General features: G+C 40.2%; 1 protein-coding gene across 3 annotated transcripts in view; it reads right to left on the reverse strand.

The window, feature by feature from the left end:
* dachd (dachshund d) overlaps positions 1-22039 on the reverse strand; it is a 417357-nt gene that overhangs the window by 21877 nt on the left and 373441 nt on the right. For all 3 annotated transcript variants that reach the window (XM_061879759.1, XM_061879760.1, XM_061879761.1), the window contains exons 7-9: positions 10929-11074; positions 2724-2871; positions 2493-2636 (exon numbers count right to left, since the gene is read on the reverse strand). In XM_061879759.1, coding sequence (XP_061735743.1) covers positions 2493-2636; positions 2724-2871; positions 10929-11074 — 438 coding nt within the window. The remainder of the gene's footprint in view (positions 1-2492; positions 2637-2723; positions 2872-10928; positions 11075-22039) is intronic.

Raw genomic sequence — 22039 nt, forward strand, 5'->3', positions numbered from 1 at the left:
TTCCCCAGAAAGTCGCAATTTTACGGGCACAAAAGTCGTAATCCTATTTTTGTTTTTTTCCCCAGACAAAAGAATTATGAAAAAATTATGACTTAATAGTTCTAATTTTACAAGAAAAAAGTAGTATTGTCTCAGTAAAACAAGCCACCTATTTCCCCAAACAAACATTACAGAATAAAGTCTTATTTTTTTCTGGTACAACGTTTTTTTTTTAAATTAAGGATAAGTACAAAATAAATAAATAAAATTGAAAATAAATGTTTTTCCCCAAAAAAGAAAAAAGGTATATTCTTCAAAAAGAAACGTGTTATACAAGCACAAAAATCATAATTTCATCATCTCCCAAAATAAAAATTGTTTTATTACAAAAATAAAGTTCTTATTTTACTAAAATAAAGTGGTAATTTTTTCTGAAAAAAAATATATCAATTTCTTCCCCAGGAAGTCGCAATTTTACGTAATCCTACTTTTTTCTTCCAGTCAACAGAATTATGAACCAAAATAAAGTGGAAATATTTTTGGAAAAAACAAGTTGCACATTTCTTCCTCAGAAAGTCACAATTTTACGGGCACAAAAGTCGTAATTCTATTTTTTTCTCCAAGACAAAAGAATTATGAACAAGTTATGACATAATAGTTCTAATTTTACAAGAAAAAAAGCAGTATTTTCCAGTAAAACTATTTAAACATTTCCCCAAACAAACATTACAGATTAAAGTATTTTTTTTTTCTGATAACAAAGTTTTTTTAAATTCAAGATAACTACAAGTAAATAGACTAATTGAAATTGTTTTTTTCTGAAAAATAAGCTATATTTTTCGAAAAAAAAACCTGTTATACAAGCACAAAAGTAAAAATGTCATCATCCCCCAAAATAAAAATTGTTGTATTACAAGAACAAAGTTCTTATTTTACTGAAATAAAGTGGTATTTTTTTCTGAAAAAATAATATACATTTCTTCCCCAGAAAGTTGCAATTTTACAGGCACAAAAGTTGTAATCGCACTTTTTTCTCCCAGACAACAAAATTATGAACAAGTTATGACATAATAGTTCTGATTTTACAAGAAAAAAAGCAGTATTTTCCAGTAAAACTATTTAAATATTTCCCCAAACAAACATTACAGAATAAATGCTTATTTTTTTTGATAACAATTTTTTTTTATCCAAGATAACTACAAGTAAATAGACTAATTAAAACATTTTTTTTTTTTTTTAAATAAGCTATATTCTTCGAAAAGAAACGTGTTATACAAGCACAAAAGTCAAAATGTCATCATCCCCCAAAATAAAAATTGTTGTATTACAAAAATAAAATTCTTATTTTACTAAAACAAAATGGTAATTTTTTCCGAAAAAATAATATACATTTCTTCCCCAGAGTCGCAATTTTACAGGCACAAAAGTCGTAATTCTCCTTTTTTCTCCCAGACAACAAAATTATGAACAAGTTATGACAAATTAATTCTAATTTTACAAGAAAAAAAAGCAGTATTTTCCAGTAAAACTATTTAAATACTTCCCCAAACAAACATTACAGAAAAAAGTCTTATTTTTTTCTGATAACAAAGTTTTTTTTTTATTCAGGATAACTACAGAATAAATAAATTAAATTGAAAATATTATTTTTCTGCAAAATAAGCTATATTCTTCGAAAAGAAACGTGTTATACAAGCACAAAAGTCAAAATGTCATCATCCCCCAAAATGAAAATTGGGGCGGCATAGCTCGGTTGGTAGAGTGGCCATGCCAGCAACTTGAGGGTTGCAGGTTCGATTCCCGCTTCTGCCATCCTAGTCACTGCCGTTCTGTCCTTGGGCAAGACACTTTACCCACCTGCTCCCGGTGCCACCCACACTGGTTTAAATGTAACTTAGATATTGGGTTTCACGATGTAAAGCGCTTTGAGTCACTAGAGAAAAGCGCTATATAAATATAATTCACTTCACTTCACTTGTATTACAAAAATAAAGTTCCTATTTTACTAAAATAAAGCTGTAATTTTTTCGGAAAAAATAATATACATTTCTTCTCCAGAAAGTTGCAATTTTGCGGGGGCAAAAATTGTAATTCTATATTTTTCCTCCCAGACAAAATACTTATGAATAAATGATGACATAATAGTTCTAATTTTACCCCCCAAAAAAGTAGTATTTTCCCAATAAAACAAGTGACATATTTCCTCCCTAAAAAGTTATAATATCACAATGACAAAAGTGGTAATATCAGAAGACCAAGTTGCATTTTTCGAGTAAAAAGTTGCTGTAATACGTGAATAAAGTCATATTTTTTTTACATAATGTTTTCCTCAGGAAAAGTTACATTTTTTGACAGAGCGTTATCTTACAAGAATTTAAGTTCTATTTTTTACAGACAAAGGGCTCTCATTTTATGCAGACAAAGTTGTAACGTGTAAGAAAAAAGCTGCAGGGGGAGCCGAGGAGCCGAGTGCAGCAATAAAATAAAAAGAAGTCCAATGAAGTTTTACTGACCGTTGAGCGAGCGCATGCTGTCGGCTGGTGACGGCTGCTTGAGAGTCTGCTCCATCTGCTCTCTCCTCTTGGATTCGTATTCTAGAGCTTCTTGCAGTTTCCTCTTTGCCTTCTTCTCCTTCTTCAGGCGCTTTTGGATGATCGCTAAGAGAGAGAAAAGACCAGAAATCATCTCCTGGACCCGTAGGTGCGCTCATGGAGTGAAGCTCCATTGTTGTCTCCTTTTCTCACCTCTGTTCTTCTGCTCCATGGCCAGCTGCTTCTCCAGAGTCTCCCGGAGTTCCCGCTCACGAAACAGCTCCATCTTCAGCTCCGTCTTCTCCAGCTGGACCTGCTTCTCCTGAGCCCGGGCGTTGTCGATGGCCACCTTCAGCAGGCCCTGCCAGCACCATCATGTTACTTTTCCTGTACTTACTTCCACACAGTAACAGGGCACATGTTATCCCAGAGGAGACTGAGGGCAACTGTCACAACAGCCTAGGCAAAGTACACACTAAAAAAATACTGGGTTATTTTTGACAACCCAATTTATGAGTTGCTAGTGTTGGGTTGAATTTTGGAGTTATTTTTTATGAATAGCAATCTATTTTTTGGGTCACACAGTAACAGGGCGCATGTTATCCCAGAGGAGACTGGGGGCAACTGTCACAACAGCAATCATAGCTTAGGCAAAGTACACACTAAAAAAATACTGGGTTATTTTTGACAACCCAATTTATCAGTTGATAGTGTTGGGTTACATTTTGGAGTTATTTTTATGAATAGCAATCTATTTTTTGGGTCACACAGTAACAGGGCACATATTATCCCAGAGGAGACTGAGGGCAACTGTCACAACAGCCTAGGCAAAGTACACACTAAAAAATACTGGGTTATTTTTGACAACCCAATTTATCAGTTGCTAGTGTTGGGTTACATTTTGGAGTTATTTTTATGAATAGCAATCTATTTTTTGGGTCACACAGTAACAGGGCACATGTTATCCCAGAGGAGACTGGGGGCAACTGTCACAACAGCAATCATAGCCTAGGCAAAGTACACACAAAAAAATACTGGGTTATTTTTGACAACCCAATTTATCAGTTGCTAGTGTTGGGTTACATTTTGGAGTTATTTTTATGAATAGCAATCTATTTTTTGGGTTACACAGTAACAGGGCACATGTTATCCCAGAGGAGACTGGGGGCAACTGTCACAACAGCCTAGGCAAAGTACACACTAAAAAAGTACTGGGTTATTTTTGACAACCCAATTTATGAGTTGCTAGTGTTGGGTTAAATTTTGGAGTTATTTTTTATGAATAGCAATCTATTTTTTGGGTCACACAGTAACAGGGCACATGTTATCCCCGAGGAGACTGGGGGCAAGTGTCACAACAGTGTTCATAGCCTAGGCAAAGTACACACTAGAACATACTGGGTTATTTTTGACAACCCAATTTATCAGTTACTAGTGTTGGGTTAAATTTTGGAGTTATTTTTATGAATAGCAATCTATTTTTTGGGTCACACAGTAACAGGGCACATATCCCAGAGGAGACTGAGGGCAACTGTCACAACAGCCTAGGCAAAGTACACACTAAAAAAATACTGGGTTATTTTTGACAACCCAATTTATCAGTTGCTAGTGTTGGGTTACATTTGGGAGTTATTTTTATGAATAGCAATCTATTTTTTGGGTCACACAGTAACAGGGCACATGTTATCCCAGAGGAGACTGGGGGCAACTGTCACAACAGGCTAGACAAAATACACACTAAAAAATACTGGGTTATTTTTGACAACCCAATTTATCCGTTGCTAGTGCTGGGTTAAATTTTGGAGTTATTTTTATGAATAACAATCTGTTTTTTGGATCACACAGTAACAGGGCACATGTTATCCCAGAGGAGATTGGGGGCAAGTGTCACAACAGCAATCTTAGCCTAGGCAAAGTACACACCAAAAAAATACTGTGTTATTTTTGACAACCCAATTTATGAGTTGCTAGTGTTGGGTTAAATTTTGGAGTTATTTTTTATGAATAGCAATCTATTTTTTGGGTCACACAGTAACAGGGCACATATCCCAGAGGAGACTGGGGGCAACTGTCACAACAGCGTTCATAGCCTAGGCAAAGTACACACTAAAAAATACTGGGTTATTTTTGACAACCCAATTTATCAGTTGCTAGTGTTGGGTTACATTTTGGAGTTATTTTTATGAATAGCAATCTATTTTTTGGGTCACACAGTAACAGGGCACATGTTATCCCAGAGAAGACTGGGCGCAAGTGTCACAACAGCAATCATAGCCTAGGCAAACTACACACAAAAAAATACTGGGTTATTTTTGACAACCCAATTTATCAGTTGCTAGTGTTGGGTTACATTTTGGAGTTATTTTTATGAATAGCAATCTATTTTTTGGGTCACACAGTAACAGGGCACATGTTATCCCAGGGGAGACTGGGGGCAACTGTCACAACAGCCTAGACAAAATACACACAAAAAAATACTGGGTTATTTTTGACAACCCAATTTATCCGTTGCTAGTGCTGGGTTAAATTTTGGAGTTATTTTTATGAATAGCAATCTATTTTTTGGGTCACACAGTAACAGGGCACATGTTATCCCAGAGGAGACTGGGGGCAACTGTCACAACAGCAATCATAGCCTAGGCAAAGTACACACTAAAAAAATACTGGGTTATTTTTGACAACCCAATTTATGAGTTGCTAGTGTTGGGTTAAATTTTGGAGTTATTTTTTATGAATAGCAATCTATTTTTGGGGTCACACAGTAACAGGGCACATGTTATCCCCGAGGAGACTGGGGGCAAGTGTCACAACAGCGTTCATAGCCTAGGGAAAGTACACACTAAAAAATACTGGGTTATTTTTGACAACCCAATTTATCAGTTGCTAGTGTTGGGTTAAATTTTGGAGTTATTTTTATGAATAGCAATCTATTTTTTGGGTTATAAAGGTATTATTTTATGAACCACTTTTGGGTTGTTTTTCAACGAGTAACGTATTTTTGGTTAAAAGGCTGTTTTTATGATTAAATAGTTACTTTTTTCTTGAAAGTAATTTGTATAAACAATATTTACAATCAACCAACATTGAGTTAGCATAACTCTACTTTTGGTTTAAAAAATATAACCCAATAGTTTGGTGGCAAATAACCCAACATCAAGTCGTCATAACTCAACTTTTGGGTTAAATAATTCCACGCAAAAGTTGGGTTGAAAAAAATTAACCCAAAATGTTGAGTTAAGATAACAGATAAGAGGTTCGTCCTTTTCTGAACCAGCAGTTGGGTTAAAAAATTGGGTTATTTTTAGTAAGCTCGTGCGAACATTGGTCCTCCAATGTTATCTAAGAGGAGACCGAGGGCAGCAAGAAAACAACAGCACTGGAGCAAACAGGGTAGGCTAATGTTAGCATATTACCTCATACGTTATCCATGAAGAGACGAAGGGCAACAAAAAAACAGAAGGGCTGCAGCCAAGTGAAGACTATAAAGTTAAATAGTGAACTGTCCAGAACTAAGACACGGCTACAGCCTATGTCAGCACATGTCCTCCAATGTTATTCAAGAGGACACCGAGGGCATTAAAAAAACGGGAGCACTGGAGCAAAGTGAAGAATGTGGAGTTTACGCTGCAGCTTCCAGAACTAGGGCACAGCAACATGGTAGGCTCATGTTAGCATATGTGCACAAATGTTATCCTAGTGGGATGAATACAAATCTATCCTATCCTAAATGTTATCCTAGAGGAGAATGAGGGCATAAAAAACAGGAGCACTGCAGCAAAGTGAAGACCTTGGAGTTTAACACTGCAGCTGGCAGAACAAAAGCACAGCAACAGGGCAGGTTAATGTTAGCATATGTCCTCAAATGTTAGCCAAGAAGAGACTGAGGGCATCAAAACAACAAAAGCGTGGCAGCAAAGTGAAGTCTTTGGAGTTTACCACTGAGGCTTTTAGAACTAAGGCACAGCGAAAGTGTAGGCTAATGTAGGCATATGTCCACAAATGTTATCCTTGTGGGTTAAATAAAAGTATATCCTATCCTACTCTGAATGTTATCCAAGAGGAGACTGAGGGCAAAAAGAACAGAAGCCCATCCATCCATCCATCCATCATCTTCCGCTTATCCGAGGTCGGGTCGCGGGGGCAACAGCCTAAGCAGGGAAACCCAGACTTCCCTCTCCCCAGCCACTTCGTCTAGCTCTTCCCGGGGGATCCCGAGGCGTTCCCAGGCCAGCCGGGAGACATAGTCTTCCCAACGTGTCTTGGGTCTTCCCCGTGGCCTCCTACCGGTTGGACGTGCCCTAAACACCTCCCTAGGGAGGCGTTCGGGTGGCATCCTGACCAGATGCCCGAACCACCTCATCTGGCTCCTCTCGATGTGAAGGAGCAGCGGCTTTACTTTGAGTTCCTCCCGGATGGCAGAGCTTCTCACCCTATCTCTAAGGGAGAGCCCCGCCACACGGCGGAGGAAACTCATTTCGGCCGCTTGTACCCGTGATCTTATCCTTTCGGTCATGACCCAAAGCTCATGACCATAGGTGAGGATGGGAACGTAGATCGACCGGTAAATTGAGAGCTTTGCCTTCCGGCTCAGCTCCTTCTTCAGCACAACGGACCGGTACAACGTCCGCATTACTGAAGACGCCGCACCGATCCGCCTGTCGATCTCACGATCCACTCTTCCCTCACTCGTGAACAAGACTACTAGGTACTTGAACTCCTCCACTTGGGGCAGGGTCTCCTCCCCAACCCGGAGATGGCACTCCACCCTTTTCCGGGCGAGAACCATGGACTCGGACTTGGAGGTGCTGATTCTCATTCCGGTCGCTTCACACTCGGCTGCGAAACGATCCAGCAAGAGCTGAAGATCCCGGTCAGATGAAGCCATCAGGACCACATCATCTGCAAAAAGCAGAGACCTAATCCTGCGGTTACCAAACCGGAACCCCTCAACGCCTTGACTGCGCCTAGAAATTCTGTCCATAAAAGTTATGAACAGAATCGGTGACAAAGGACAGCCTTGGCGGAGTCCAACCCTCACTGGAAATGTGTTCGACTTACTGCCGGCAATGCGGACCAAGCTCTGGCACTGATCGTACAGGGAACGGACCGCCACAATAAGACAGTCCGATACCCCATACTCTCTGAGCACTCCCCACAGGACTTCCCGAGGGACACGTTCGAATGCCTTCTCCAAGTCCACAAAGCACATGTAGACTGGTTGGGCAAACTCCCATGCACCCTCAAGAACCCTGCCGAGAGTATAGAGCTGGTCCACAGTTCCACGACCAGGACGAAAACCACACTGTTCCTCCTGAATCCGAGGTTCGACTATCCGACGTAGCCTCCTCTCCAGTACACCTGAATAAACCTTACCGGGAAGGCTGAGGAGTGTGATCCCACGATAGTTGGAACACACCCTCCGGTCCCCCTTCTTAAAGAGAGGAACCACCACCCCGGTCTGCCAATCCAGAGGTACCGCCCCCGATGTCCACGCGATGCTGCAAAGTCTTGTCAACCAAGACAGCCCCACAGCATCCAGAGCCTTAAGGAACTCCGGGCGGATCTCGTCCACCCCTGGGGCCTTGCCACCGAGGAGCTTTTTAACTACCTCAGCGACCTCAGCCCCAGAAATAGGAGGGACCACCACAGATTCCCCAGGCACTGCTTCCTCATAGGAAGACGTGTTGGTGGGATTGAGGAGGTCTTCGAAGTATTCCTTCCACCTATCCACAACATCCGCAGTCGAGGTCAGCAGAACACCATCCGCACCATACACGGTGTTGATAGTGCACTGCATCCCCTTCCTGAGGCGGCGGACGGTGGTCCAGAATCGCTTCGAAGCCGTCCGGAAGTCGTTTTCCATGGCTTCCCCGAACTCTTCCCATGTCCGAGTTTTTGCCTCCGCGACCGCTGAAGCTGCACACCGCTTGGCCTGTCGGTACCTGTCCACTGCCTCCGGAGTCCTATGAGCCAAAAGGACCCGATAGGACTCCTTCTTCAGCTTGACGGCATCCCTCACCGCTGGTGTCCACCAAGGGGTTTTAGGATTGCCGCCCCGACAGGCACCAACTACCTTGCGGCCACAGCTCCGATCTGCCGCCTCGACAATAGAGGTGCGGAACATGGTCCACTCGGACTCAATGTCCAGCACCTCCCTCGTAACATGTTCAACGTTCTTCCGGAGGTGGGAATTGATACTTTGTCTGACAGGAGACTCTGCCAGACGTTCCCAGCAGACCCTCACAATGCCTTTGGGCCTCCCAGGTCTGTCCGGCATCCTCCCCCACCATCGCAGCCAACTCACCACCAGGTGGTGATCGGTAGAAAGCTCCGCCCCTCTCTTCACCCGAGTGTCCATAACATGAGGCCGCAAATCCGATGACACAACTACAAAGTCGATCATTGAACTGCGGCCTAGGGTGTCCTGGTGCCAAGTGCACATATGGACACCCTTATGTTTGAACATGGTGTTTGTTATGGACAAACTGTGACGAGCACAAAAGTCCAATAACAAAACACCACTCGGGTTCAGATCCGGGCGGCCATTCTTCCCAATCACGCCTCTCCAGGTTTCACTGTCGTTGCCAACGTGAGCGTTGAAGTCTCCCAGTAGGACAAGGGAATCACCCGGGAAGCACTTTCCAGTACTCCCTCGAGCGTTCCCAATAAGGGTGGGTACTCTGAACTGCTGTTTGGTGCATAAGCACAAACAACAGTCAGGACCCGTCCCCCCACCCGAAGGCGGAGGGAGGCTACCCTTTCGTCCACCGGGTTGAACTCCAACGTGCAGGCTTTGAGCCGGGGGGAAACAAGAATTGCCACCCCAGCCCGTCGCCTCTCACTGCCGGCAACGCCAGAGTGGAAGAGGGTCCAATCCCTCTCGAGAGAAGGGGTTCCAGAGCCCTTGCTGTGCGTCGAAGTGAGTCCGACTATATCCAGCCGGAATTTCTCGACTTCGCGCACTAGCTCAGGCTCTTTCCCCCCCAGTGACGTGACGTTCCACGTCCCAAGAGATAGCTTCTGTAGCCGAGGATCGGACCGCCAAGTGCCCTGCCCTCGGCTGTCGCCCAGCTCACAATGCACCCGACCTCTATGGCCCCTGCTATGGGTGGTGAGCCCATTGGAGGGGGGACCCACGTTGCCTCTTCGGGCTGTGCCCGGCCGGGCCCCATGGGAACAGGCCCGGCCACCAGCCGCTCGCCATCGTGCCCCACCTCCGGGCCTGGCTCCAGAGGGGGGCCCCGGTGACCCGCGTCCGGGCGAGGGAAATCTGGGTCCATGATGTTTCTTCTTCATAAAGGTCTTCGAGCACAGAACAGAAGCCCTGCAGCAAATTGAAGACTGTAGAGTTTTAAGACTGTAGTTTGCAGAACTAAGGCACAGCCACAGGGTAGACTAATGTTAGCATATGTCCTCAATTATTATCCAAGAAGAGACTGAGGGCATCAAAACAACAAACGTGTGCCAGCTAAAGGGTAGGCAAATGTAGTTCTCAAATGTTATCCTTGTGAGTTAAATAAAAGTCCATCCTATCCTACCCTGAATGTTATCCAAGAGGAGACAGAGGGCATAAAAAACAAAAGCGCTGCATAAAAGTGAAGACTGTGCAGTTTAACACCGCAGCATCCAGAGCTAAGGCACAGCAACAAGGTATGCTAATGTTAGCGTATGTCCTCAAATATTATCCAGGAAGAGACTGAGGGTAAGGAAACAGAAGCGCTGCATCAAAGTGAAGACTGTGTAGTTTAACACTGCAGCTTGCAGAACTAAGGCACAGCCACAGGGTAGGCTAGTGTTAGCATGTGTCCTCAAATATTATCCACGAAGAGACTGAGGGCATCAAAACAACAAAAGCGGGGCAGCTAAAGGGTAGGCAAATGTAGGCATATGTTGTCAAATGTTATCCTTGTGGGTTAAATAAAAGTCCATCCTATCCAACCTTGAATGTTATCCAAGAGGAGACAGAGGGCATACAAAAAATAGAAGCGCTGCATCAAAGTGAAGACTGTGCAGTTTAAGACCGCAACATCCAGAACTAAGGCACAGCAACAGGGTAGGCTAACGTTAGCTTATGTCTTCAAATGTTATCCAATAAGAGACTGAGGGCATCAAAACAACAAAAGCGTGGCAGCAAAAGGGTAGGCCAATGTAGGCATGTATCCTCAAAGGTTTTCCTTGTGAGATGGATAAATGTCTATCCTATTCAACCTTGAATGTTATTCAAGAGGAGACTGAGGGCATATAAAAACAGAAGCGCCACATCAAAGTGAAGACTGTGCAGTTTAACACCGCATCTTGTAGACCTAAGGCACAGTCACAAGGTAGGCTAACGTTAACCTATGTCCTCAAGTATTATCCAGGAGGAGACTGAGGGCAAAAAGGAAACAAAGGGCTTTTTAATTAAAAAAAAAGAATTACCTGAATGTTGGTAAGGAGCGTCTCTATTGACGACAGTCCGTCTGGGAAGAGAAATGGCGAGGGGAAGCCTGGAGGAAGAGTCTGCCCGGCCAGTGACAAGCGCTCGTAGTTATCTCTGGCTGTGGGCGTGCACATGGGGTTATCATCTGTGGGGGGAAAATCAGACAAAAATGAAAAATTAAATAAGTTAAAAAAAAGGATATTTGTTTGCATAAATTGTAATACACATAAAAATTAGTGTCATGAATCTGTTTTACTTTTTCTTTGGTTTTTTACACTTGAAGAAGGCAAACATTGTACAAACCCCGTTTCCATATGAGTTGGGAAATTGTGTTAGGTGTAAATATAAACGGAATACAATGATTTGCAAATCCTTTTCAACCCATATTCAGTTGAATATGCTACAAAGACAACATACTTGAAGTTAAAACTGATAAACATTTTTTTTTTGCAAATAATCATTAACTTTAGAATTTGATGCCAGCAACACGTGACAAAGAAGTTGGGAAATGTGGCAATAAATACTGATAAAGTTGAGAAATGCTCATCAAACACTTATTTGGAACATTCCACAGGTGTGCAGGCTAATTGGGAACAGGTGGGCGCCATGATTGGGTATAAAAGCAGCTTCCATGAAATGCTAAGTGATTCACTAACAAGGATGGAGTGAGGGTCACCACTTTGTAAGCAAATTGTCGAACAGTTTTAGAACAACATTTGTCAACGAGTTATTGCAAGGAATTTAGGGATTTTACCATCTACGGTCCGTAAAATCATCAAAAGGTTCAGAGAATCTGGAGAAATCACTGCACGTAAGCGATAATATTGCGGACTTTGGACCCCTCAGGCGGTACTGCATCAAAAACCGACATCACTGTGTAAAGGATATCACCACATGGGCTCAGGAACACTTCAGAAAACCACTGTCAGTAACTGCAGTTGGTCGCTACATGTGTAAGTGCAAGTTAAAACTCTACTATGCAAAGCCAAACCCATTTATCAACAACACCCAGAAACGCCGCCGGCTTGGTTGGGCCCGAGCTCATCTAAGATGGACTGAAGCAAAGTGGTAAAGTGTTCTGTGGTCTGACGAGTCCACATTTCAAATTATATTTGGAAACTGTAAATGTGGTGTCCTCCGGAACAAAGAGGGAAAATAACCATCCGGATTGTTATAGGCGCAAAGTTCAAAAGCCAGCATCTGTGATGGTATGGGGGTGTATTAGTGCCTAAGGCATGGGTAACTTACACATCTGTGAAGGCACCATTAATGCTGAAAAGTACATACAGGTTTTGGAGCAACATATGTTGTCATCCAAGCAACGTTATCATGGACGCCCCTGCCTATTTCAGCAAGACAATGCCAAGCCACGGGTTACAACAGCGTGGCTTTGTAATTAAAGAGTGCGGGTACTTTCCTGGCCTGCCTGCAGTCCAGACCTGTCTCCCATCGAAAATTTGTAGCGCATTATGAAGCGTAAAATACGACAGCGGAGACCCCGGACTGTTGAACGACTGAAGCTCTACATCACACAAGAATGAGAAAGAATTCCACTTTCAAAGCTTCAACAATTAGTTTCCTCAGTTCCCAAACGTTTATTGAGTGTTGTTAAAAGAAAAGGTGATGTAACACAGTGGTGAACATGCCCTTTCCCAACTACTTTAGCACGTGTTGCAGCCATGAAATTTTAAGTTAATTTTTACTTGCAAAAATAAATAAAGTTTATGAGTTTGAACATCAAATATCTTGTCTTTGTAGCATATTCAACTGAATATGGGTTGAAAAGGATTTGCAAATCATTGTATTCCGTTTATATTTACATCTAACACAATTTCCCAACTCATATGGAAACGGGGTTTGTATTTAAAATTGTATTGTGGCCACAGTTTGACCCTGGAACTGACTATACCAAGTACTTTCAATAGTAGCAGTTGTTTCCTGATCAGATTGCATCAACACAGACATGGATATATTCTGGGTGTTTCTTTCCCTCCAGAAGCGGAACTTGCATCAGCATGTGCATAAATCCAAGCTCAGCCTTCATTTAAGAGACGTCATGTGTACAACACCCGTCACAAACAGGCGGGCCCACGTGCGACCCCCAGGGAGGTTTCCTTTGTGCTCGCACGCACACAAGGTGTCTGTCAAATCCAAGATGACATCATCCGCCATTCATGGCCCTGAGCGGGGCGAGAGCCCCCGCCATCTGCCGGCCAGCCTCCGAGGACGGATGGACGGAGAGGAGAAGAGGGGAGGGGAGGGGAGAGACAACACACTGATTGGCTGGTGTTTGTCCAATTAAGGGCAGATGATTTATTCCGAAAGGATCTCCACAGGAAGTTAATGCGAAATTGCTAATGAGTACTTATAGTATATACTTAGATAAATACTCTTTAGGGGTAGTATGTGCTGTATACAAAGGGTTATAAGTGTTACGAGTATTCACATTTGTAATCATCATTAATGTTATTATTTTAAATGATTATATAGTTTTATGGTGATTGAATATATAAATACAGTGTATCATTAATATTACAATAAAATATGTTTTTTTTAATTAATCAAAATTTTTAAATTTTTTATTATTCCCAAGTTTTCTGGTGAATAAACGTGTGGATACAATGTCTCATTATGATTATTTTAAAATTATTATAAAAAGTTTTCTGGTGAATACATGTATTGTATTACTATTATTTAAGAATATCAAATTATTTTAAGTTGTCTGGTGATTGAATATATAAATACAAAGTATCAATATTATAACAATAAAATACATATTTTCTAATTAATTGTTTTTGTTGAACTTATCACCAAGTTTCCTGGTGAATGAATGTATGAATACAATGATACATTGTATTCATACATTCATAAACTCAACTCGTCGTGTTTGGAGGAAGAAGTATACTGAGTTGCATCCCAAGAACACCATATCTACTGTGAAGCATGGGGGTGGAAACATCATGCGTTGGGGCTGTTTTTCTGCTAAGGGGACAGGACGATTGATCCGTGTTAAGGAAAGAATGAATGGGGCCATGTATCCTGAGATTTTGAGCCAAAACCTCCTTCCATCAGTGAGAGCTTTGAATGGTTGACCAAATACTTATTTTCCACCATAATTTACAAATAAATTCTTTAAAATTCCTACAATGTGAATTCCTGGATTTTTTTTTCACATTCTGTCCCTCACAGTTGAAGTGTACCTATGATGAAAATTACAGACCTCTGTCATCATTTTAAGTGGGAGAACTTGCACAATCGGTGGCTGACTAAATACTTTTTTGCCCCACTGTATATATTTTAATATATATATATGTCTTGATTGGATTATCCAGAGAATAGTGCTCGATACCGTGGTAGAGCGCAATATGTAGGTGTGGGAAAAAAATCACAAGACTACTTCATCTCTACAGAACTGTTTCATGAGGGGTTCCCTCAATCATCAGGAGAATCATCTCCTGATGATTGAGGGAACCCCTCATGAAACAGTTCTGTAGAGATGAAGTAGTCTTGTGATTTTTTTCCCACACCTACATATATATATATATATATATATATATATATATATATATATATATATATATATATATTAATTATTATCGTTTTTAACAAGTTTTCTGGTTCATGATTGAGGAATAAAATGTATCATTATTATTTTTAATATATAAAATATAAACACATTTTAAATCATTATAATTGTTATTTGAAATTATTACCAAGTTTTATAGTGAATGAAGATAAAGTATTATTCTAAAAAGTCATTAATCATTATTTTTGTTTTTATTTGAAAGTATTAATTTTTTTGCTGGTGATATAATAAATGAATACCAATTATTATTATTATTATTATTATTATCATTATTATATAAAAATATTAAATAGAAAAAAAAATCCAAATAATTGTTATTGTTTGAAATTGTTGCCAAGTTTTCCAGTGAACGAGTTCTACTAACGATCAGCAAAATAATCACAACAATCGATAGTTAAGTTAAGATAATCATTTGACTCATCGCCTTTGAGGCAAAAGAGTAAAAGCGCAGTACATGACTGTAACCAGTAGAGGCGCTGTTGATTAAGTCCAGGCAAGTACAACATGACATCAGACACGGGAAGTCGAGCTTCAGACGTGCAGACCAGTTAAAGTAACTGTTAGAAGGACACTGGTGTGGAAACAGGAGTTCAGTACACTAACATTTGCACTGCCAGTAATGAATGCTATAAGGAAGCCTGGTTGTGTTTTCATGGCGGGAAAAATGGTGCACGAACATGCACCCCCCCTTCCTTCTCGTACCCACCTCACCCCCCCATCAATATTCAACCGATGCCAGCCAAGTAGCGGGAACAGCTGGCGCTACATTAATTAGTTTAAAGTATTTATTTCGCCCATCCTCACAGCAGATTGAGCAAAAACATTGGAGATTATTTCAAGCATCTGCAAAATGCCCTGGAAACATGTCGCGTGCCAAAAGACACACACACACACACACACACACACACACACACACACACACACACACACACACACACACACACACACACACACACACACACACACACACACACGCACACACACACACACACATAAAGTAGGCGAGTGTTAGGATTCACAGTTTAGGCAAGTCATTTATTGCATTTTTCTTTGGCCAACTTTCCACACCTGAGACGACAGGGAGAGGAAACCACCTTTCTGCTTTTGTTGGAAGGGGAAGGAGTTTACTGTGTGGTGAATTACAATGGGTGGATGCCTGATGGACTCAAACCATAATATAATAAAAACTGTTTTTCCAAACATGTACTTCCTCTTTAGGCCACACCCTGTTGCAGAGAAAATTAACATAGATCCCGGTTCGGTGTGGGCAATATAGCCTAAAATCTATATAGAGTATGATTATTATTGCAAGTTTGTCCTTAAATAAAATAGTCAACATGCAAGACAACTTGTCTTTTAGTAGTAAAGTAAACAAACAAAGGCTCCTAATTAGTCTGCTGAAATGCAGTAACACATTGTGTCATTTTTCATTCTATTATTTTGTCAACATTATTAAGGACAAGTGACAGAAACTGAATTATTAATCTACTTGTTCATTTACTGTTAATATCTGCTTAATTTCTCTTTTGGATCCATTATGGATTGATCTTTCACAGTATCATGTTCTCATAGTCATCATTGTCACCGACGTCCCACTGGGTCATTATTGTCACCGATGTCCCACTGGGTGTGAGTTTTCCTTGCCCTTATGTGGGCCTACCGAGGATGTCGTAGTGGTTTGTGCAGCCCTTTGAGACACTAGTGATTTAGGGCTATATAAGTAAACATTGATTGATTGATTTTAATATGTTCTGTCTACACTTCTGTTAAAATTTAATAATCACTTATTTTTCTGTTGTTTGATACTTTACATTAGTTTTGGTTGATACCACAAATTTGGGTACCAATCCGATACCAAGTCATTACAGGATCATACATTGGTCATATTCAAAGTCCTCATGTGTCCAGGGACATATTTCCTGACTTTATGAACATAATATACATTTTAAAAAAACTAAAGAAGATGTGATGACAAAAAATATTGACGTAATCATAGTACTATCAACTTGATTGGTGGCTGTAGTTGGTATCATTACAGTGGATGTCAGGTGTAGATCCACCAATAGCGTTTGTTTACATTTTGACTCCGGTGAGCTACGGTGTGTAGTGAAACATGTTTAGCTATTCCTCGTCCTGCAGTGTTAATGATACTTATAAAAAACTTACTTTATTTTTCGGCATGAAGGCGAGGATTAGGGAGTTAGAAGGAGCTAAAACACTGCAGACTGCGAATGGACGTTCGCCGCTAGCTCGCTAGCCATGTCTTCAAGCACCTCTGCCTGAGGGCGTTTCAGTGTTATAACTTAACCTTTATCTTAAGTTTTTAAGCAAAAATGCGTCCGTTCCCCCATTTCTGTTTACACACTGTGTCTGCTTGTAAGTACTCTGTGAGTGTGCACTGCCGAATATGCTCGTACCGAATATGATGTATTAGTATCGCGGTACTATACTATTACCAGTATACCGTACAGCCCTCACACACACACATGCACACGCACACGCACACACACACACATATGTATATATATATATATACGTATGTGTGTGCAAAATGCCCTGGAAACATGTTGCGTGCCAAAAGACACACACACATACATATACACACACACATATATATATACACACACACACACACATACCTACATATATATAGATATACATATAGACATAATACATACATACATATACATGTATATATACATATATATATATTAATATATATATTAATATATATACATGTGTGTATATATATATATATATATATATATATATATATATATATATATATATATATATATATATATATATATATATATATATATATACACAACACTAAATTGGCCCTAGTGTGTGAATGTGAGTGTTGTCTGTCTATCTGTGTTGGCCCTGGGATAAGCTGGCGACTTGTCCAGGGTGTACACTGCCTTCCGCCTGATTGTAGCTGAGATAGGCACCATTGCCCCCTGCAACCCCAAAGGAAATAAGCAGTAGAAAATGGATGGATATATATATATATATATATATATATATACATAAATATATATATACTCATACATATATTTATATATATGCATATACATATATACATATATACATATATATATATATATATATATATATATACATACATATACTGTATATATATATATATATATATATATATGCATATACTGTACATACACATATATATATATGTCCCACGATTCGATTCAATATCGATTCTTGGGGTCACGATTCGATAATATATCGATTTTTTTCGATTCAACGCGATTCTCGATTCAAGAATGATATTTTTCCGATTTAAAACGATTCTGTATTCATTCAATACATAGGATTTCAGCAGGATCTACCCCAGTCTGCTGACATGCTAGCAGAGTAGTAGATTAAAAAAAAAAAGATTTTATAATTGTAAAGGACAATGTTTTATCAACTGATTGCAATAATGTAAATTTCTTTTAACTATTAAACAAACCAAAAATATGACATATCTTATCTTTGTGAAAATATTGGACACAGTATGTTGTCAAGCTTATGAGATGCGATGCAAGTGTAAGCCACTGTGACACTACTGTTCTTTTTTAAATTTTTTACAAATGTCTAATGATAATGTCAATAAGGGATTTTTAATCACTGCTATGCTGAAATGATAACTAATATTGATACTGTTGTTGATAATATTCATTTTTGTTTCACTACTTTGGTTTGTTCTGTGTCGCGTTTGTGTCTCCTCTCAATTGCTCTGTTTATTGCAGTTCTGAGTGTTGCTGGGTCAGGTTTGGTTTTGGAATTGGATTGCATTGTTATGTTATTGCTCTGTATTGTTTTGTCGGATTGATAAAAAATAAAATCAATTAAAAAAAAAAGAGAATCGATTCGGAATCGCACAACGTGAGAATCGCGATTTGTATTCAAATAGATTGTTTCCCACACCCTAAATAAATAAATATATATATATATATAATATATATATATATATATATATATGTATATATATATATATATATATATATATATGCAGATTTTTTTAGCCCAATGCGGCCCCTGCATTCGTGGGACATAGCGAGAACGTGTCATCAACATCCATTATCACGACATGGCGATAGTACTAACAGCTCTATTGTCGGCCAAAGGTATACCGTGTATATCGTGCAACCCGAACCACGGTTATATATCTTTAACGAACCAAGTGTTGCTTGTGATGATAACCCTAGAACAGCAAACACATTCAGTAAAAATTTGGGAACTTAGGAGACCAATTTTTGAAGTGGAATTTTTTTCCCATTCTTTCTTGATGTATAGTTTAAGTTGTGGTATTGAAAATGCACCACACATTTTTAATGGGAGACAGGTCTGGACTACAGGCAGGCCAGTGTAGTACCCGCACTCTTTTATTATGAAACCACGCTGTTGTAACACGTGGCTTGGCATAGTTTTGTTGAAATAAGCACGGGCGGTCCATGATCACGGAGCTGGGATAGCAACATATGTTGCTCCAAAACCTGTATGTACTGTATGTTTTAGCATTATCACAACATGGCGATAGTATTACAAACTCTATTGTCGGCCAAAGGTATACCGTGTATGTCGTGCAACCTTAACCGCCGTTATATTGCTTTAATGAACCAAGTGTTGCTCGTGATGATAACCCTAGAACAGCAAACGCTCAGTAAACATACGGGAACTGTGTAGACCATTTTTTGAAGTGGATTTCTTTCCTATTCTTGCTTGATGTACAGCTTAAGTTGTTCAACAGTCCGGTGGTCTCTTTTGTGGTATTTTATGCTTCATTATGCGCCACACATTTTCAATGGGAGACAGCTCTGGACTACAGGTAGGCCAGTGTAGTACCCGCATTCTTTTACTATGAAGCCACGCTGTTGTAACACGTGGCTTGGCATCGTCTTGCTGACATAAGCAGGGGCGTCCATGATATTGTATGTACTTTTCAGCATTATCACGACATGGCGATAGTATTAAAAACTCTACTGTCGGCCAAAGGTATACCGTGTATATCGTGCAACCCTAACCACGGTTACATTGATTTAACAAACCAAGTGTTGCTCGTGATGAACAGCGGATGCAAGGTGGTGCAACTTAAGCCTGATATGAGGAGTATAGCTGAGTAGAAGGCGCCACAAGCACCGGTAATACGTGTGTAACGTCACGAGACAAAAGTAATGGAGTTGTTACTTTTAGTGCGAGAGAGAGAGAGAAAGAGAAAGAGAAGGAGAGGCACGACACAGTGAAGTGGTTATTAATGGAAAGGCACGGCCATAGGGCAGTTGGGATTTAATGACATCCAACAAGAAAAATATGAGGGTGTCACTCTCCAAAAAGTCAGGCTAAATGTCAACATTTTAAGGTGGCCCCCGCTAATGTTCCGGCCGTGCAGGAGAATGTTGTGGAGGAACAACACGGCCCAACGGCCAGCCTGCTTCTCCCCTCTTAAATGGCTTTTGCGCAGCCAGCCATTTCTTCTGCGTGGTGTGAGGGGGGAGCCTGAAAAAAATACACGCCGTTTGATTTTCACGCTGTGATCAGAGCGCGCCGTGCCAAATGTTACCTGTTAATGGAGCCCAATCCCGAGCGCGGGCCCTTGACTTTGTCCCCCAGCAGGGATGAGGCAAAGTCTCATTTTGCTCTCGCCGTGATGAAAAGGGAATTAGCGCCGACGTGATGAGGCTACATTAGTGCCAGGGTGTGCTTAATGACTCTGTGGTTCATACATCCATCAGCAGCTTTACTCTCCGACAAACTTTCTTCGAAGGAGCGACAAACTTGTTCTAATATGCCGGAACCTCCTTATTTTCATCAAAAACTACACAGACTACTTGTTGTTTCGTGCGGGGGTCTGGTAGAGCGGGCAAGACGTTAAAGTGCATCCGGCAGTGGAGGCTACTCTATGGGGTCTTGGGGGTCTAGGACAGTGGTTCTCAAATGGGGGTACACGTACCCCTGGGGGTACTTGAAGGTATGCCAAGGGGTACGTGTGATTTAAAAAAAAAAATTCTAAAAATAGCAACAATTCAAAAATCCTTTATAAATATATTGATTGAAAAATATTTCAACAAAATATGGATATAAGTTCATGAAGTGTGAAAAAAAATACAACAATGCAATATTCAGTGTTGACAGCTAGATTTTTTGTGGACATGTTCCATAAATATTGATGTTAAAGATTTCTTTTTTTGTGAAGAAATGTTTAGAATTAAGTTGATGAATCCAGATGGATCTCTATTACAATCCCCAAAGAGGACACTTTAAAGGCCTACTGAAACCCACTACTACCCACCACACAGTCTGATAGTTTATATATCAATGATAAATATTAACATTGCAACACATGACAATACGGCCTTTTTAGTTTACTAAATTTTAAATCTCCCAAGATATTTTTCTTGAAAACGTCGCGTAACGATGACGTGTACGCGTGACGTCACGGGCTGTTATGAATATGAGTGCTGCGCACACACACAGCTAAAAGTCGTCTGCTTTAACGGCATAATTACACAGTATTTTGGACATCTGTGTTGCTGAATCTTTTGCAATTTGTTCAATTAATATTGGAGAAGTCACAGTAGAACAATGGATTTGGGCAGCTTTAGCCTTTAGCCACACAAACACACGGTGATTCCTTGTTTAAAATTCACGGAGTTGAAACTTTACTGTGGATCACAGCCGACATGGATCCCGAGCAGGTTTCAGTGAGAAAATTGTGGTTAAAAAGTCGCCTCTTACCGGATATAAACTGAGCTTGCGCCTCCCGTACAGCTGCCGTCGACTTCCCCGAGACACTGCGCGTCAACACCTGGCCATGGACGTACACTTCCGACTATCAGGTACTATTAAACTCACTAAAACACTAGCAACACAATAGAAAGATAATGGATTTCCCAGGATTTATCCTAGTAAATGTGTCTAAAAACATATGAATCCGTCTCAATGCAACGCGATTGCAATCGCATTTAAAAAAAAAAAAAATTAATTAGATTTTTTTTCTAGTCCGTCGCTATCAATATCCTCAAACATTAATCTTTCATCCTCGCTCAAATTAATGGGAATATTGTCTTTTTCTCCGTCCGAATAGCACTTTTTGTTGGAGGCTCCCATTAAAAACAATGTGAATATGTGAGAAGCCCCCACACTTGTGACGTCATCGTATGCGACTTCCGTTGGAGGCAGGGCTTTTCTCGATTTGCAAACTTTATCGTGGATGTTCTGTACTAAATCCTTTCAGCAAAAATATGGCAATATCGCGAAATGATCAAGTATGACACATAGAATGGACCTGCTATCCCCGTTTAAATAAGAAAATCTCATTTCAGTAGGCCTTTAATTTGATGATTACTTCTATGTGTTGAAATTGTTATTTATAATTGAATCACTCGTTTATTTTTCAACAAATTTTTGTTATTTTTGTATCTTTTTGTCCAAATAGTTCAAGAAATGAACTGAGCAATATTCTGCACTGTTAGACAATTTAATGCAAACCCCGTTTCCAAATGAGTTGTGTTAGATGTAAAT

The sequence above is a fragment of the Nerophis ophidion genome, linkage group LG19 (genome assembly GCF_033978795.1).
Source record: "Nerophis ophidion isolate RoL-2023_Sa linkage group LG19, RoL_Noph_v1.0, whole genome shotgun sequence".
Lineage (NCBI taxonomy): Eukaryota > Metazoa > Chordata > Actinopteri > Syngnathiformes > Syngnathidae > Nerophis > Nerophis ophidion.